The sequence below is a fragment of the Phragmites australis genome, chromosome 23 (assembly GCF_958298935.1).
Source record: "Phragmites australis chromosome 23, lpPhrAust1.1, whole genome shotgun sequence".
NCBI lineage: Eukaryota > Viridiplantae > Streptophyta > Magnoliopsida > Poales > Poaceae > Phragmites > Phragmites australis.
Window position 1 is genome coordinate 19,386,811 of NC_084943.1, and position 18,337 is coordinate 19,405,147.

Genomic DNA, 18,337 nt, shown 5'->3' on the forward strand with positions numbered 1-18,337 from the left:
ATCAGATTCATCATCACTTACATCGCTATTTATACCTTTGGTTATAAGGCACTTGTGAGATGGCTTGTGAGATGACTTGTGTGATGATGCCCTTGAAGAAAAGCTTTGGCTTTAGCTTACGAATGCTTTAGCTCTTTCCCTTGTCTCCCGTTTGTTCTTGGTCTTCTTCTCCTTCTTGATATGATCAATTGTGTTGACTAAGTCTTCAATGGAGATTGGATAATCAATCTTGTCATTTATCCTCTTCATATTCTTCTCTAATTTTAAGAAGGGCTTGGCGATCTTAGAATCAATTTCTTTATCACTTGATATGCTTGGATCATCCTCTTCACTGCTCTCTTTATCTTGATCACCATCATCTTCGCTTGAGCTTGACTCTTGCTCTTGCCTCCTTATCCTTACCTTCATGTGTTAACATTGAGCTTGTTTGCTTATAAGAGCAAGGTTCTTGGTGTCAGATGAGGAAGAAGCTTCCACTCCCATATTCATGATCATCTCATAGGTGGTGGTCTGCCGAGCACTTGACTTGAAGTCATCTTCTTGATGTCATTGTTGTCATAGATGATGGAGACTATCAATTTGCACTTTAGAAGAAAAGCTTGAATTATTCTTCTCACCACTTGATCATCGTCAATTGGCGTCAAACCTAGCCTATTGATCTTATTGACAAGAATGTTCAAATATGAGTATATGTCATTAGTATTTTCATGGGGTAATTGTTTGATGTCATTGAGCTTAGTTACTAGTGTATGATATTTTTCATTGCCCGCATCATTTGTGCATTCATGTATTTTAATGAGATTAGACCAAATATCATATGTATTAGTGAGAGAATAAACACGATTAAATGCATTAACACATATAGACGATAAAAGGATACTATTTGCTAATGCATCTAATTGCCTCTCCTTGTTGGTGACACATGGTCTCATCCCTTCTTCGGTGACTCTCTAAACATCTTAATCTTTAACTTAAAAATAACAAGTCATTAGAATTTTTCAACAGGGGTAATTAGTGTCGTCGAAATGTGGAGCGCTATGAGTATCCATCACAACCCCAGACATCACAACTCTAGGCAGTTAAACATATCAAGAGCACAAGGCTATAATACCAATTGTGATGATCGGTGACGTCCTAAAAGAGGGGCGTGAATTAGGACACTTAGAAACTAAATCGGCTTCAAAAACTTTACAAGATAAACCTATTTTAATTTCTATATAAATGTGTTCTTAGTTTATCTAGTGTGTCTACTCTACAGCTTAAGAGGATTACAACCTACTCTAGCAAGGTAAATTGTAAGTATATAAATACGAAAACATAAATAAGGTAGAGAGACAAACTTGATACAAGGGATTTTTATCCCGTGGTATCGATGGCACACAAGTCACCCCTAGTTCACGTTGAAGCTCCACAAAGGATATACTCTCGATCGTCAAGTCTCTTCTAGTCATGGCACTTGAGCTACTAAGTGACCAAGACAAGACCTTAAGCACAATAAGCTACCAAGCCACCAAAGAGATGTCTCACCACTAACCTCTCATTCGGTCACTTGTGCATCGTCTTCACTTCAGAGTTTTAGTCACAAAGATAAGGACCTCCACGTCTCCGAACAATCTTCTTGCCGCCACTCCACACCAAGTTAGAGGGTCAACAAGTTATCGACGAGTCACCAAGACTCCAAAATGCCGGCGTGCCTCTCGATACATGGTTGGATCACTCATTAATCCTCTCTTTAGGTTGCAACACCTAGCATCACTTCTCTCTAAGCCTATAAGCACTAATCACTCTCTAATGGTGTGCTTAATCGCCTTGGATGAACACTTTAAGCAATTTGATGGCTTGACTGTCTTCTCAAGTGTATATGGATTTCTCTAGACTCCAGCACCTTCAAATGACCAAGTGTAGGGGTATAAATAGCATCAAACCCGTCAACTAGCTGTTACCCCAATGGCTCACAAAAACTGTTAACACCGGATAAGGTGACAACAGTGGTATAAGCACCACACCATCTAGTATGTACACTAGTAGAAACTAGCCGTTGGACTCCCACTCAAAGTCACTGTGAACACCGGACACTCTGGTATATATTTCATCTCAATCACCGGACTATCCGGCGAGTTAACCTGAGCCAAACCACGCATTTGCAGCCTTTCTATGTAAAATACATCGGTGTAAGCCTCCGATGTACACAACATACATCATCGAAGTATCCGATGAGTTATCTTGAGCCAATCGAGCCACTTGAACTCTCTCTGCACAAAATACTCCGGTGTATACTACACATTGAGCACCGGACCATCTGGTGAGGTAATTCTCACTCACTACCAGAAATGCTCCGGTGAGCACACTTATAAGCACCAGACCATCAGGTGGGGTGTTTTGCTTTCTCTTTGCACTGTTCATTGTTCAGTGTGTTGAACTTGCTGAACATCGAACTATCCAGTGAGGCCAATTGCATCTGGACACAAAAGCTCCGGTGAGTACTACATTCAGTACACCGGACCATCCGGTGAGAACAAATCTCCTGAGACTTCTCCAATTCAACCAAACTTTATTTCGTCTATGGTAGTTTTTTTATGTATTGCATCTATGAGACCTACTAAAGCATATACTTGATAAACATATTAATCCCATTGACTATATTGTCATTAATCACCAAAATTATAATAATGACCTAATAGGGTCATTTTCGCTACAGATGGCAACTAACGGTAGGGATGGCATATGAGAAAAAAAAATGCTATTCAATGGTATATAAGTAAACCAGAGTTATTTGATGATTAATCTTAGAACCAGTTTTTATTCGATGGCATATAGTAGAATTTTTTTAGGAGAAAGGCAAAAATCCAAAATTAGACAACATATATGAGCATATTTGCTGAAATAGACAACATGTTGTCGTATTTACAATTTTAGCATTCGTATTCGACACATCATTTACCGAAAATGGAATTTCGGTATACCATACGCCAAAAAACCACGGGTCCGGTCATATTCGGCATGGTCTTTGGCCGCCGTGCGGTCACTAATTCGGCACCCCATATTTGGCACACCATGTGCCGAATACGGCACTGTAGCCCATATTCGACATACCATGTGCTGAATACGGTTGATATTCGGCACATGATGTGTCGAATATGGGTTTTTCAGCGTACGGTGTACTGAAAATCTATTTTCGGTAAATGATACGTCAAATACAGACGCTAAATTTGTAAATACGATAATATATTATCTATTCCGACAAATACGTTTATGTATATTGTCTAATTTTGGATTTTTTCCTAGGAAAAACCAACGGATAACGACCTTAGAACCTGAACCTTGCCGATGTTAGAAAACAAAGGGATCGAGGAGTACCGACAACAAGCAATATATGATCAACGAGAGGATGTAGCTAGTGATGTAGCAGGAAGAGGCAGAGGTCACCGACAACCATTTTCTCACGACCTTTGCGTTTGCTGCCCTACATGGTTCATCGCGTGAATGAGAGAACACCTTCCAAGTATGCATGGAAACAAGACATGTGTTAGGGCTAGCTAGGGCTTATTAACCTTGCATATATCTCATAACAAATTAATCTAGTATTCCAGCTAAAATGAGACAAGCACGCCATGGAACAAATTCTGTTAGAACCACTCCCGAAGAATTTCAATTGCTACTCCATGACTAAGTGCCGGTGACCAACGTTGCAGGAACAGCGGCCAGGTTAGTGGTTATCCTGTGGCTCATTCAGCATAGGAATTTCAGTGTCTGTAAAAAGGTTATATGTTTGATAGTATGCCACAGTGTCTGTGTGGGATCAATATGCTGCTGGCCATGGGAATAGAGGAGAGAGATCGGTGGCGGCGACAGACATGGGAATCACATGTGATGGGTTATACAGGGTGTTTGATTGTTTGTACGAGGTTTGATTAGGTTTGTGAGATGTAAGTTTTTGGTGTTTAGTTGTCTGGATGGGTACTTAAACATGGCTTATCAGGTGTAAAAACACTGTTTCAACTTGGCTCCACAGAAATAAAAATGATTTACGTTTTTCCAGAGTCAGGCTTGTGGGATGCAGACATGCACATAATTAATGATGGTAATAATGCATAATTAGTAAGTATTAATTTATATTAGTATATTTCAAATTGGATTAAGGCTTAATATGATAAATTAAGTACTATATAGTGTATTTATGCAAAATAAACACCATGCTAACACTTGTTTTTTTTATTTTAATCTCATGCAATATATACTCATGCAGACAACTAAACATAATATCTTCTTGTCAGACTAAACATATACAAAGAATCAAAAATAACACTATATGCATATACTCTAGCTTAAATAAGTCTGACTTACTAGATACGAGCCATGCTAGATCATAAGGACAACCAAATGGCCTATAAGATTTGGATAGAGTGACAGTGTTGGGAAAGATACGATTACAGGTGGTGAAAGTAATTGACGGCAACATTAGAGCAAATTGCTATGTCGATGACATTTGACAGAGAAGACGGCTATGCATTTAGCCATGAGATTAACAATGAAAGCACACTGAGTTGATAAAAGGGGCGTTGCCTTGCCGAAGAAGAAGATGAGGTAGACAACTTGTACTTTGTTAGCATTGGATTCAACACATCACCACATGAAAACAATTCCAACCAACTCGAGGGTGGTATCCACAAAAGCGCCGCCTTCCTCCCTGAGCAAGAGCTCCCCTTGTTCACCCGATACCCAGCCTCCCTCGTAGCCACCCACATATTCTCTCCTCTCTCCTGCCTCGGTGCCCTCCCTCGTGTCGGTGGCTCCCTCTGTTTCCCCTCCTCCCACCCGCCGCAAAACCCTAGCCCTAGGCGGCTAACCCTGCCGATCACCACCTCCGCCAGCGCCCTCCCGCTCTCGCGAGCTCCGGTTGGACCCCCGGCTCGGCCAAGAACCCCCCGGCCCCCGAGCGCCTCGCCGTCATGAACATGGAAGCGTACGAGCGCCTCACCGCCGAGACCAGGCGCCGCGGCTCGTGCTTCGGTGAACCAAAGATCCGATCTTGCCGCTGGATTTTCTTCTTTTGTGATGGTCACGGTTTGGAATTTGGAGGATTGTGTGTGGAGGTTTTGATGGGGTTTTTGCGGCCTGCAGATGCGCTGATCGGGCTCGAGGAGGTGGAGGGGAGCGACGAGGAGGAGGAGGCGGGGGCGGTGGACGACATGCCGTGCCCGTTGTGCGGCGAGGAGTTCGACAGCGTCGAGCTGTTCTGCCACATGGACGACGAGCACCCGGAGGAGACTAAGGCCGGGGTAATTTCTTGATCTCAGCTCTGTGATCTTTGGTGGCTTTAGGAGCTTCTAGCTGCAAACATTAGGGTTCTTACTTATACGACATACTGGAACTATTATTTCTACTTTTAGGGGAATGCCTGCGTCTGTGTGTTGATTTTAGTCATGGACCTTAGATTTTGCTTGCAAAGATAGGGTTTTTCGGGTGCTTATTGTCCTGCTGCTACCATACAAAGTGTTTTTGAGCTGCTATTAGTTATTGAGCTAGATTTTATCTGCAAAGATGGGATTTTTTGGGCGTGTAAGCTGCATCTGCTCCCGTACCAAGTGTCTTTTCTGCTTTAGTCTCACAGCCAAGATTTTATTTGCGCAGATAGGATTTTTCAGGTGCACAGGGTGATTATGCTTATATGCCAAGTGTGTTTAGGCTGCTTCTAGTTGCGAGTCAGGATTTTAGTTGCAAAGATTGAATTTTTCAGTTGCATAAGGCGTTTCTGTGTTTCTGCTCATATACTATGTGTGCTTGAGCTTCTTTTTGTTACTAAGTTATGATTTTTAGTTGCAAAGTTTTTTTTTTTTTGGGGGGCGGGGGGGATTTAAGTTGCTTGTGCTCATACATATGACGTGTTTGAGCTGCCTTTTGTTCTTAACTAGGATTTTAGTTGCAAATATAGGATTATTTGGGGCATGTAAGGCGCTTCAGCTCATATGATGGCAGGTTTGAGCTGCTTTTAGTTGTCAAGTTATGAGTTCAGTTGCAAATATCAGATTTTTTGGGCTGTCTAAGGTGCTTCTGCTCATTAGGATGGCATATTGGCTTGTTTCCTTTGCTTTCAGCTGTAAAGATTGCCCCCTCCCCCCCCCTCATTTGATTGTACCGTGAATGTGAAGTTATGCTTTGTTATAGTTTTTAACTCAACTCTCCTTCATTGTGATATTTCAGATGTTGTGAGTGGTCATGATGTAGTGTTTGTGTGGTTGCACTAATATTACATCCAAGGTGGTTGTTTTGTTTCAAAATTCATGCTTTTAGTAGTAGGATCAATTTAAGTGTATTTATTAGTCTATACTTGGACGCTTTTATTGCTTTTGGTACGATTTTTATCCGAAATATTTGTTCATTGCATTACAGGCTTGTTGAATGCTCGACTTTCTTGCTGTAGCCTTTTAGTCCTTAGTAGGATTATTTTCCCTTGCCTTTATGAGGACAGGTGGTCTTTTTATGTGTTTCCCATGCAATGTTTCCATTAATTTATAGCAGGCGCCAATATTTCTTTTTTAGTTGATAAGAATTGTCTAAAATATTGATTGTTCCAACAGAATTAGGTATTCTAGGGCATGTTCATTTCCTTTCCCACTAGCCTTGCTTGGTAAGGTTTGGCAAGGCAAACCTTGCCAGGGGAGGAGAGCTAATTTGGCTCTCCCTCAAAAGCAAGGAAATCCTGGCCCACCTTACTCAAATTCAAACCAAACAAAGGAAACAAACATGCTGCTTGTCCTCTAACCTTGCTAGGGAAGGCTAGGTGGGGGGGGCAAGAAAACCAAACATACCCTTAGCTTCTCAATGTTTAGAGGCGAAATATTTATCCATATTCTTAAGGAAAGAAGTAAACTTGAGCGGTTTTATAAGGTGTTTTAGTCAAAAGCTTTGAGGCCTTCCCCCATAGTGCAACAGGATGGGAATATTTTATGTAATTTTCATGGACTGCAGATGCGTCTGAGATCTTTTTAGTTGCGGATTCAGGATTTTAGTTGTAGTCAGAAATTTGGTGGCAATTGAGTGCTTCTACTATATTGTCATTGCCATTTAGCGGTTTTCCCTTGTTGACATTGGAATATTCCTAGTTTGATTGGGTTATGCATGTGCAGATTGTCTAGTTAATGCCTCTGTTCATCTCTCCATTGTGACGATAGATTTGATGCCTTAAGAAATGCTTGGTGCAATGCTCATGTGGTTGACTGAGGTTATAGAATATACAAAAGGTGTAGTTTCGTGTCACAATTTTAGTTGGGCAGATGAATTATATGTTCTAATTCGTGACAAGTCAGAAATTTTAGCTACTTTTGGTAAATCTTTGTGCATTTCTTCATTGGGTTGTTAGCAAGTACATTGTGTTAATGTCCTAACAATCTAGCTCACAATTATGGTAGTATGGTATTGACGCCCCCACAAAACCATCATCGCAGCAGCTATTGTACTCCATGGTTTAATTAAAAAATTGCTGTTCAATTGTTTTAATTTTGTCTTGAAATACTATGAACATAACATAAAGTTAGTAAATAAAAAAACAGCGCCACATTCAACTTAGAATCGTAGGTTAAAGTACATTATTAGATCATTAATTGAAAATCCAATGACATAAAATGGTGCTCTCAACATAAGTTGCATTTAGGACAATGTTGCTTGATAATGGGCAATATCAACATTCAAGAGTCAAAACTAGAGTTTACAATCCTATCGTGTCCAAATTATTGAAGGTTATTGTACATAGTTCACATGGTTGCATCCTTGAGTTTTTTGACAGTGGTGTAAATAGGAGAATTTTAAGCCTTGATGAGTAAAGTATTTTACATCTTTTTTGTCTGATTATAATAGTTTTGGAATTTTTGGTTGACCATTGTTGGGCTAGAAGCCCATTTATGGCTTGCGCATTACTAGCTCAAAATAGGACATGATGTGTAGTGGCTGTTTGCCTGTTCTTTGCCTACTTCTTCCATGTGTTATAAAACATGCATTACTAGCTCAAAATAGGACATGATGTGTAGTGGCTGTTATTTGCCTATTTCGCCATGTGTTATAAAACAGTGGATGATTAGCGCTACTGCTATATTGGTTGTAGCTGTGATAGTGTGTATTTGGTTACAGTTTATACTTTAGCGTGTTGCTGTGATAGTGTGTATTTTGCTATAGTTTTTTTTCGCTTTGGAGGACAAGTGTTGTTTCAGCAAATACCAAGATTTATTCTGTGATTCATAGGTAATTGATCTCAGTGCAGATAAGATTTATGTTTTTTATTGCTTTGCTCTCTAGTTGTTATGTAAGAAAAATATGAAATGTTTAATTGACTGTCGCCCTTCTCTTCTGTCGGTTCTTCCACCTGTTTTCACTGACGTGATGGTATACTACTTAATCTGAGCGGCTGAGCTAGAATCCTTCTCTTGTTTTTTTAATCAATTTCTGTTGTTTGTGAACGATACCTAGTACTAGGAAATTTGCTCCATTTATTCTCTGTGGATGTGTATGGAAGTTTTTCATGAGTTCTCCCATTACCATTCATTCATTTTGAGGTGATATAATACTTGCTAATTATTGGGGTACCCAGTGGTCTGAAGACTGTTCATGACTGTGCATGTTTCATTTTGAATGGAAATGTTTTAACTTTTTAATCGTCTCATGGTGCTTTGTTAGATGCAATCTTCTAGTTGTTGTCTTGTTTATTTATGTGCTACTACAGGTCCTCACTTGTTTTCTTTGTTGTTAACTGCACAAGTATTATTTCTGTTTGAAGGACTAAGGCTATGCAAGGTGCTATTTATATTATATTGCAATTCCCATTTTGTGGTGGTTAAGCTTAATCCACTTACAGCCCTACAGCTGTTCATTTCGCTCCCCTTGTGCCTGCTTTAATCCAACCCAGGTGCTAGCCCATCTTTTTGGCAGTAGGAAAGGTATTAAAATCAGAACCTAAACCTAGTCTTGTCCGGTTTGCTTATAGGATTATTTGTAGGGGAAAGAAAAAGGTCAAGTTTGTTTTTCATTTGAATGCAGAGTTTCTGAATCATTGTTTTTTGGCTTCACATGCAAGGGATTTACTGGCTTTTCTATCATTGTTTCTTTGCAAGGGTAGGTAGTATGGTATTGACCTACACTTCAGTGCACATGTATTACAACAACTGAACTACAACAAAAAAGCCTTTTGTCCGAAGCAAGTTGGGGTAGGTTTCAGTGCATATTTATTAATGTAGAATACATTTTACTCGGAACATATTCAAAATTCTGGTCCAATTGATGAACCATTGGTTGGATCACTGAATTACTGAGACAGCTACCTGACTGGTTCACTCACCAATCCGGTTACAGTAACTATAATACTATAGTAGTAATGCAGTGTGTAACTGTGTATGAATGGCTCATCTCATGGAACCAGAATAACTCTGACAAGGAGACCCCACTGACTGGTTGCATACAAACTGGGCACACCTGAAAGAACAAAAAAAAGGGTACCCAAAAAAACTGTAACAACTTGTGATATATTTCAAAAAGAAAAGGTACCCCTATTTCCTGGATGTAGACAACACTATAGCGAGCAAGAAACAGGAAACATTATTTTTGCCACATCCAGAAATTTAAGTACTGGATCACCTATGTTCTGTGTAGTAAAACATATGCAGAACCTTAACATAAGCTCCAACTACAAATAACCTGTTGATATGGTAGGGTCCACAAGCTTAGCATTAGATGATATCATGGGTAAAGAATTTCAACATCCCAATTTAAAGATAGCAAACGGAATATCAGGTTCAGACATTTTCTCTCCATATTATTCTCGTGCCAACAACCCCTCTTTAACTGTATTCATTAGGTTGTCATTTATGACTGATATCAGATCATGTTTTTTTTTTAATTTGACTCCCTTCACTGAATTTTATATGCAGGACAAATGGAGGAACCGGCGAAGTTCATACAGGTCGCATTCTTCAACGCTTGCCTTATTGAAAAAAGATCTACGTGAGAAGAACCTGCAGCCCCTTTATGGTGGATCTTCACGTGCTGCCCCAATGAGCACAGTGCCTGATCCTCTACTATCCTCTTTTGTTGGTCATTTCGTTGAAGTAGATTTGCCAAAGGATGCACCGCAAGAGCCCTTGGATGAAACGAATGTGGGAAGTGATTCCATGGAGCAGAAAGCAGCAGAAAGGTAATGGAAATTTGTTCACATTCTACATTGTTCATTCACCTTTTGCCTTTATTTGTTGAGGGGAAAGGAGTCCAATCTGAAGGTTTTGGTCAGTTCCCGTTACACCATTGTTTCATAGTTCGTAGTTAGTAATAAATTTATGAGTGAGTTCACATAATCTTTAACTTTCAAAAGTCTATTGCCCTTCTACATGGTGGAATGTATCTGATAAATAGTGAGATTTATGAACATTTTCTTTTACAATAACAGAATCTGTGTTCGACATGGTGATGCACTGACATTGGATTTTATTTTCCAGCGCTGAGGAGCCTTTGCTCCCTGAGGTTAAGGAGGAGCGTACTAGGAGGAGCCAGTTTGTGCAGGGGCTCGTCTTGTCCCTGATGTTTGATGACATCTTGTGAAGAGTGGCTCGTCCAAAGAATCAACGACTGAGAAAGCAGCTCTTGCTACCACCAGACAGATGTGTCATACCAAGCTCAAGCTGCTGCTGTGAAGAGTGAAGACTCTGGTTTGGCATTGCTCTTAGGATGAAGGAAAGAAAAAAAAATTGTGAATATCAGTGCTCGTATTATGTAATGTACATCGGTGCTGCGTGAGCAATAACAGCTAGTATTTGTATAGTTTGGTAATTTCCTGCTACATTAGATGCGATGGGGAAGCTCCTGTGGACGTGATTTATGTATATTGGGAGGCTGAGATACCGCAAAAGTCAACCCTGTTTCTCGCAGACCTTATGTTCCACCATCTTTGTTTTTTAATTGTGCATGTGCTGTTGGTAATGCTTAATTCGATCTCTCCATTTACATCTGGTTGCTTGTCGCGCCCGTTTTCCCTCTCTCTTTGATTTCTCTCTCTCACTCTCTGTCACTGCTCTGTGGGTCTCATTGTCATCTTTCTTTTCCCCGAATCTCCTGTCCTTTCCTATGTATATCCCGCCTGTTTCAAACCCTGTCGATTCCACCCTCAAGTAAAGTAAGGACGCCCGAAGCCCTGTATTGAAGACGCCATCACACCGCGAGCAATTGCGAAGGAAAGTGACGAGGAAGAAGGAAATCGCGCCGTAATTTTTTGCCACTGCTTTAAGATCTCACTGGCCGATTCAATCCCGCCTCCTCCCTCTATAAAACTCACGATTGACCCTCGGCCGAGCCTCCCTTTGACACACTGCGCTCACGCCCTCCATTCCCGTCAGGTTCACGCCACCAGAGAGCTCACGTGACGCTACCGAAGCTTCGCTGCACCCCATCATCGTCGGACCTCTCCATGCCCCCTCCTCAACGCCATTCAAGCTCGCGCCCGTGCTCTCCGTCCTCATCTCATCGTTCACCATTGCTCACCTTCGAGTTTCAGCAGCTGCATCGAGCTCTCTTCGTCGCCGAAGCTCGCCGATGAAGTGTCGCCGACGCGGAGCCTCCCCGGTCTTCCCCGACGCCCGCAACCCCGTCAAACGAGCTCTCCATCATCGTATGGTCACACTCTGCCGTTCTCCGTTGACATCTTCCCACGTCGGAGCCGAGGTAGGCCACGCTCTCCATCGTCCGATCTAGATTAGGCGGCTAGGATTAGAAGTTTAGATATCAGTTCGCCTCGTCGATCTCGGCCGTCTGATAAAAAACGTGCGGTGTAGATTTAAATAGTCGTCGGCTTAGTCAGCGTGCCATGTCAGCAAGCCACGAGGCGTTTTTGTCCTACGTGGTGATCCTAGTCAGCAAACCGAGCCCAGTCAGCATCTGTGTAGGCTAGTGACATCAAAATTACGTAATAATCCGATTTTCTCGGTTTTCGATTTAGAAAATATTCCAAAAATTGGGAAATAGTTTAGATAAATGTTTTAATACGTTTTTAAATCTGTTTTTATTTCTGTAAATGCTATTTAATGTTTTCTAGAGTAAAAATTATTGCAAATATATTAGAATAAATGTTTTGGTTTGAAAAATGATTTGGAAAATCTATATTAATTCTGATAATATATAAAAATATTTTCTTTGATAAATCAAACACTTTTAATATGTTTTTTTGCATATAAAATTAGTTTTATTTCCAGAAAAGTGTAAATAAAATCATTAAAATTGTTTTAATTAGCTTTATGCTATAAAATAATTATGGAAAAATTTAAATAAATGTTTTATTTATTTTAAAAATTAGGTTTAATTTTTTTTAAATAGTTTTGTCATTATTAGCCGTCTAACAATTCGTTTAGTCATAGTTCTAGTTGCTCCGATTTAGGTGGTTCTTGCACCAAATCTTCCTAAACCACCCAAATCTTTTTAAAATTGTGCTCTAGTGTGTTCTAGTTTTTGTTTAATGTATTTGCTTTGTCTAGTGTTTATTCTTAGTGTTGTTTGTTTTATTCACGTGTCGAGGAGTTTGCTCTGGAGTCGTTCGACAACCTCCAAGATCAAGACTTCAGGGATTTCGAGCAATCCTTCAGAGAAAATAAGTGTCTTTGAACATCTTGCGTCTATTTTTACAAAGTTTTATTTTACAAATTGCATACTCATCAAATATGATATCCATGGTTAGGGTTTACTAGTTTTCTCCTATTTTCCTTGTAACCGTAGAATAGTTATAATGTTTAGCTAGATTATGCTTAGTGTTGCTTACTCATGTATAGAATAGGAAAATGATGTTTGGTTTAATAATGCATGATGATAATGTTGGTAAAATGCTTAGACTTGGAAAGTAAGGTTTGGGCAAGTTGGCTTGATGGTTGGCCTGTGGATGTGTTCCAGGCAAGAATGTTGGCTTTGTTGAATACTGGTTATCTCCCTGTGTTGGTTGATGGCGGTCTTGCTCAGATCATGTTAAGGACCGGTTCGTGTAGCGACTACCCATAAAAATAGTATAACCATAAGCCTGATATGGGATAGGCCTAGCTGAGTAATTCGCTATTCTCTCAACATGGTGAAGATCATTTTATAGTACGGAGATGGAAGGGTGTACTTCTTGGAACCGCAAGGCGCAAGAGGGGGCTTCTGGGGTGTAGGGTGTACTCCACTTATATATGGTGGTGAAATCTCAGCGGATAGACACGTGTTGAAAGAGGCGTTGGAAAGGCTTTGAAGTGGATTCCTAGCACACACATCAGAAGTGTGTAAGAGTCATCCGTCGGTCAACGGGTACTTGGCAAAACAGGAAGACAGATTTTGTGGGTAAAGTGTATGACCTCCACAAAGTGAAAACTGATATATCAGTCATACTCATAGTCATGAGTGGTATGGACTCCTCACATGATTAGTCAGTGTTCCTGGGTTAGTTTTGTGTTGGATTTGGTGGATCACAATGGTGAGAACTATGATTCGAGTTAGCTTCATTTATAGGTGGTTGGAATCTCAATTGTGAAGCAAGGTGGTTGTAACCTTGGCTAAGGTTTTGAGAATATATCATCTAGTAAATAGGTTACCTATATAACTGTTTTACTAATAAAATATTATTTATGTAAATAAACTTCTGAGTTAAGCCTATCTTGACTTTTGGCGCTCATGTCATACTTTCTCACACTTGCGGAGTATTTCATATACTCACGCTTGCTCTCTCCTGTAACCTTGTTGCTGCTCAGAAGACGAAGACTACGAGAATTTTCCAGAAGATGGAGCTGAGTTTTAGGCGATGAATTTTTTGTCAATTGCCTGTGGAGTTGAGCATTGTGCTGAGTTTATTTTTCGCTGCTTTGTAAATTTTCTTTTAGACCAGTGGGTCGTTGATGTAATAAAGTAATATTGTAATAAAGGATATTATGTCTGCTACTTACTTATGATATCACTACGTGTATGTAACTTCATCCTAGTATACATATAGTCTACGTTCGATTTGATCTTAAAATCGGGTGTGACATTGCTTAGCCTGGTTTATCAAATATTCTCGTTCATGCTTGTCATCCTTTACACAGTTATTTTGTACCTTTTTAGTGTAAATACTTATGAATTCTCATGTTGTTTAGTGGTAGAAGTTGCGATGGTTGATAACTTGAGATCATATATATCCCATGAATGTATGCTCGCTATTGCGAATGCGTGAAAGAGGGGTTCAATTGTTTTCAAAAAAATGTTGGAAAATTTACTAGAGCTAGGGAATGACGTGTTACATCCATGCAAATTTCAAGAGAAAACTCGATTACGTACTAGTTTTTTCCCTTTTGGCAGGGAGTGGGTGTGAATAAAAAAGAGAATTACTTAGTGTGCACATTCACTATTCAATAAATATTCTTGTCCTTTTCATATATAACTCAAATCAAATTGAGTTTGCTCTTGAACAGAAATGTCTAATTAAGTACACCACTCCTTCAATATGTACTATTTTTTCCTCATAACAAATGAATAAATGGTAACGCCGACCAATGTCATGAGCCGGAACTGTAAGACTAACTACATATTACATAGAACCAAATCGCATAGGTACATCATGAAACATATTAGTTTTTTTCCCCTTAAAGAATAATGCATGTTCATCTATCACCGCAATCTGTCATGAACGTATTTTAGTTAAACCATGCAAATGATGGCTTCCAAAGTTTCAAAGTTCCTTGTTTTGCTACAATATTAATAGTCAATGTGGATTTTCCAATAGTTGGTCCCTACAGATGTGTCATTTTGTTTGTGTCAAAAAATTGATAAGATTATCCTTTTATTGCCATTTTTTCATTTTGTTCAAAACTTGGCAATTTCTTATTGGCACGACTTGGCGGAGAAAATTTGGACTCGGAGACCAAAAGAAGGGTGTTTTCTCGCAAAAATATCTTCAACTTGAAATGCCAACTAAAAGAGTTTTATGACGTAGTTTTCTTGGTAATCTAGATTTTTTTTGTGTAGATTCTCAATGGACATGAAAATTCAATCAAGTACAAATTATATTTCTGAGATAATACACTTCTTCAAAACAAAATATTACAACACACAGAATTCTGTTTCTACGTACTAGCAAACATGTCACCTGTACATTTGCAAACACACGGAAACAAACAACAGAAAGGTAGCATTTACATCATGCTAGTACAATGGCTAGTAATGCCCATGTTACAGAAGCATCACACGATAAACACCCTACATTACCTACTAGAGAACATAGCTTTGTACAGCTTAAAACTGCATTATGCAGGGCCTGTGTGCTTACTAACAATTGTTGCCGTGACCTGATCCTGGGAAACCTGACAAGAATAGGAAACCTGACAAGAAAAGTCCGGACTCTTACATTCGTTTCTGCAATCCTTAACCTTCTCTGGCTTCATGATAGCTTCTCGAACCCGACCAGCAGTATTTTGGTTCTTGCAAACTCTTGCAGCCATGCTGAACTTCTTCTTGCATGACCCTTCCTTGAATCGGATCTGGCTGAGTTCTACCTCTCCGTTGGCCAACCACGCAGTCCCCAGCACAAGCCCTTGCTCATCTCGACCTATCCCTATATGCTTGTCAAACTCCTATTCAGTCCAGTTCTCCCGGCATTTGTTGTAGAAGCCACCATGGAGAACCAAGATCTCAATTTTTGCTTTGGAAAGCGGACCAGTTTTGATTATCTTGTCACCTCCAAACACTGCAACTTTGATAGCCGCATTGTTCTCATCTGTTATCTCCTTATCCGTGTAAATAGGTGGCTTCCAATCATTCAGGAAACGCAGCTGAATGTTTGTGTCTGATCCATTGGCAGCAACATGCTCCTGGCTTGGCTCTAATCTGAAACACCGACATGAATGACATTGTGACAAAGGACCCAGCACAGAGATATATTTGGTTAGCATTTTATGAATTTAACACAGATACTTCTTTGTTCCGTACATAGCAACATGAAATGGATGTTGTAAACTACTTATCTGGGGAAGCTCATAAGCTGAATGGCTACAAGGCAAGTTATAGAAATGTAGACTAGACAACAGGCAAAATGAAGCACACATCCTACATTCAGTCTGAGACAAATTTGTCGGTTTCGAACCTGGTGTGTTCACCAGAATGGCAATTGGAACACGTATGCGCCAATCGTCCCTGCAATTTTCATGCCAGAGTGTTATTACGAGTTCATAAGAACATCAACTGGATTCCTCAGAAAGGAATAACATGTATGGAAGCTATTTTGGAGAAGATAATCTAACCACTTGATGACGGAGGCCCTCAATCTGCCTGTGATCAAATAAAAAAAAAAGAGATAGAGCGAACACAGTTGAGTTTCGGAAATACTGCAACAAATGTGCTCTGATGAAAGACAAAATCTATGCCTAGACATTAATGACAGCGGTAAGAATGTATGCTCTGAACCTGGCAATAATTGCAGGAAAGATTTCCAGTAAAACAATTAAAAAACTTAGCAAATCATTTTTAAGAGAGAGAAAGAGTTGCAAGTTCATCTAAAGAGGACTGAGATTTCACAAGGAAACAGAAGTACAAATAAAGCATAGGAAATGTTTAACGTTGAAAATACACATACTACTATTTGATACCGAACCTGGTTGATTATATCACAATGCAAAATAGGATTTTTTTTTTCAAAGAATTATGCCAGAAAATCAAAAACCAAACTTTGGGAAGAAAATACAGGAGTGCTCCTACAAATCAATCCAAGATGTGCTTCTCGAGCAGGGCCCATAACAACCTACATAAAAAATTTGCGCTCTCACAAAAATTCCTCAAGACAATATTTTGAGCTAACCGTAGTGCTACTAACCCATGAGGTAAAATCCTATTTTTTCTTGTTTCTGGAAAAAAAAAATCCATATCCTTATAAGAGAGGGTGACACTTAGGTAGTGTTTGTTTGTTTGAACGAAGTTAAATGGGATGGGATTGTCCTGGATGGACAGGATAGTCCTAGATAAGGTGGTATAAGTAGGTTGTTTGGTTAGATATAAAATGGTATGAGAATGTGTTTGGTTAGATATATTGGATGATACGAGAATATGTTTAGTTGCTTAAAAGTCATATATTATATCCATGTATAACTTAATTATTTTACAATAATAATAATTTTTATATTTGTTATTATCAACTAACTATGCTAATTAGTACTAATCATTATAAACTGTGCTAATTATATACTATGTCAATAATCATCACTAAATACCCATAATAATAATTATTTATAGTCAATAATATCTAATTGGAACTAATGTTTAACTAAATATTCTTAATAACTACTGATAGTCACTAATCATCACTAACTATAAGCGATTAGAGGATAACAGAACTTGTACAGAGTTGTTCGACCAATTTTCCTGAATGAGGTAGAACAAGATATTAAGGAAATATTCTCATAATCTGTATCACTCTATCCTAGATAAGATGACATGGTTCAAACAACCAAACACATGGACATGACACATATCCAGGATCATTCCATACATATACCATCTTATTTAATAAACCAAACACTACCTTAAATGCTTACAGAAGAGAGGAAAAAATATCCTACCTAGAAATCGTTACATGATACTTGTGAAGGGCACGGTCGACATGTCTTTGAATCTGTGAAAGCGCAGTACCAACCAGATCAGGTTGGCGCATGCCAACAAAATGTTAGAAAGAGAAGCTGGCAGAGGAAAAAACATGATATAAAATCATCTTTACACGAGTAAACAATCATAATCAACTATTATATCTACTCATACAATCTCAAATTCAGTTAACCAAACAAAAACTCAGCTCATTCTGTTCAGACAAATACAACCAATCAAATACTTCTCTTTCAACAAATATAACTATGATTAACCTACTTTTCCTCATCCTACTTATATAATGTAGCTTTATAAAATCTCATTCGGGAAACCAAACACACTTACTGATACTCGTTAAGATAGGAACACTTACCTGAACTCAGTAAATTTACTGAAGGTGGCGCAGCCAAATTGATTGACAAGCTAGCCGCACTCTCTCCAAACATGTTTACCGCATAAGTGAATCAGCTAAAGGTCCTGAGAGGAGAGAGAGGTCTTGCATGTGCAAAGTATACATAGGGTATATTTATTTGGGCTATGGTTTTTGAGCTTTTGTTAAAACTAGTTTTTAGTTATTGGTTTTTACAAAAAAATTTAATTTCTAAGCACACCAAAAGTCACAAAAGTCGCTCTCAGCTAGTTTCTTAATTTTAGTTTATTTTATACGAAGCCAGCTTTCTAACTTTTTAAAAACTAGCTTTTTAAAACCCTGGGACTCGCGTATCTCGAGCAACCGCGTTAAAAGATT

The 18,337-nt window shown here is 39.1% G+C and overlaps 2 protein-coding genes across 2 annotated transcripts; one reads left to right on the forward strand and one right to left on the reverse strand.

The window, feature by feature from the left end:
• The first annotated feature begins 4,675 nt into the window (after nt 1–4,675).
• On the forward strand, nt 4,676–10,904 carry LOC133906181 (protein DEHYDRATION-INDUCED 19 homolog 2-like). The gene is made up of 4 exons (XM_062347987.1): nt 4,676–5,010; nt 5,122–5,279; nt 9,915–10,177; nt 10,476–10,904. The coding sequence occupies exons 1-4, from the start codon at nt 4,950–4,952 to the stop codon at nt 10,576–10,578; spliced, it is 585 nt and encodes a 194-aa protein (XP_062203971.1). The 5' UTR covers nt 4,676–4,949; the 3' UTR covers nt 10,579–10,904.
• A 4,203-nt stretch (nt 10,905–15,107) lies between these two features.
• LOC133906501 (uncharacterized) lies at nt 15,108–17,904 on the reverse strand. Its single transcript, XM_062348424.1, has 4 exons — nt 17,568–17,904; nt 16,257–16,284; nt 16,100–16,149; nt 15,108–15,843 (listed from the first exon to the last, which is right to left on the reverse strand). Exons 1-4 carry the CDS (start codon nt 17,657–17,659, stop codon nt 15,591–15,593), a joined length of 423 nt encoding a protein of 140 aa, XP_062204408.1. The 5' UTR covers nt 17,660–17,904; the 3' UTR covers nt 15,108–15,590.
• Between the last annotated feature and the right edge of the window lie 433 nt (nt 17,905–18,337).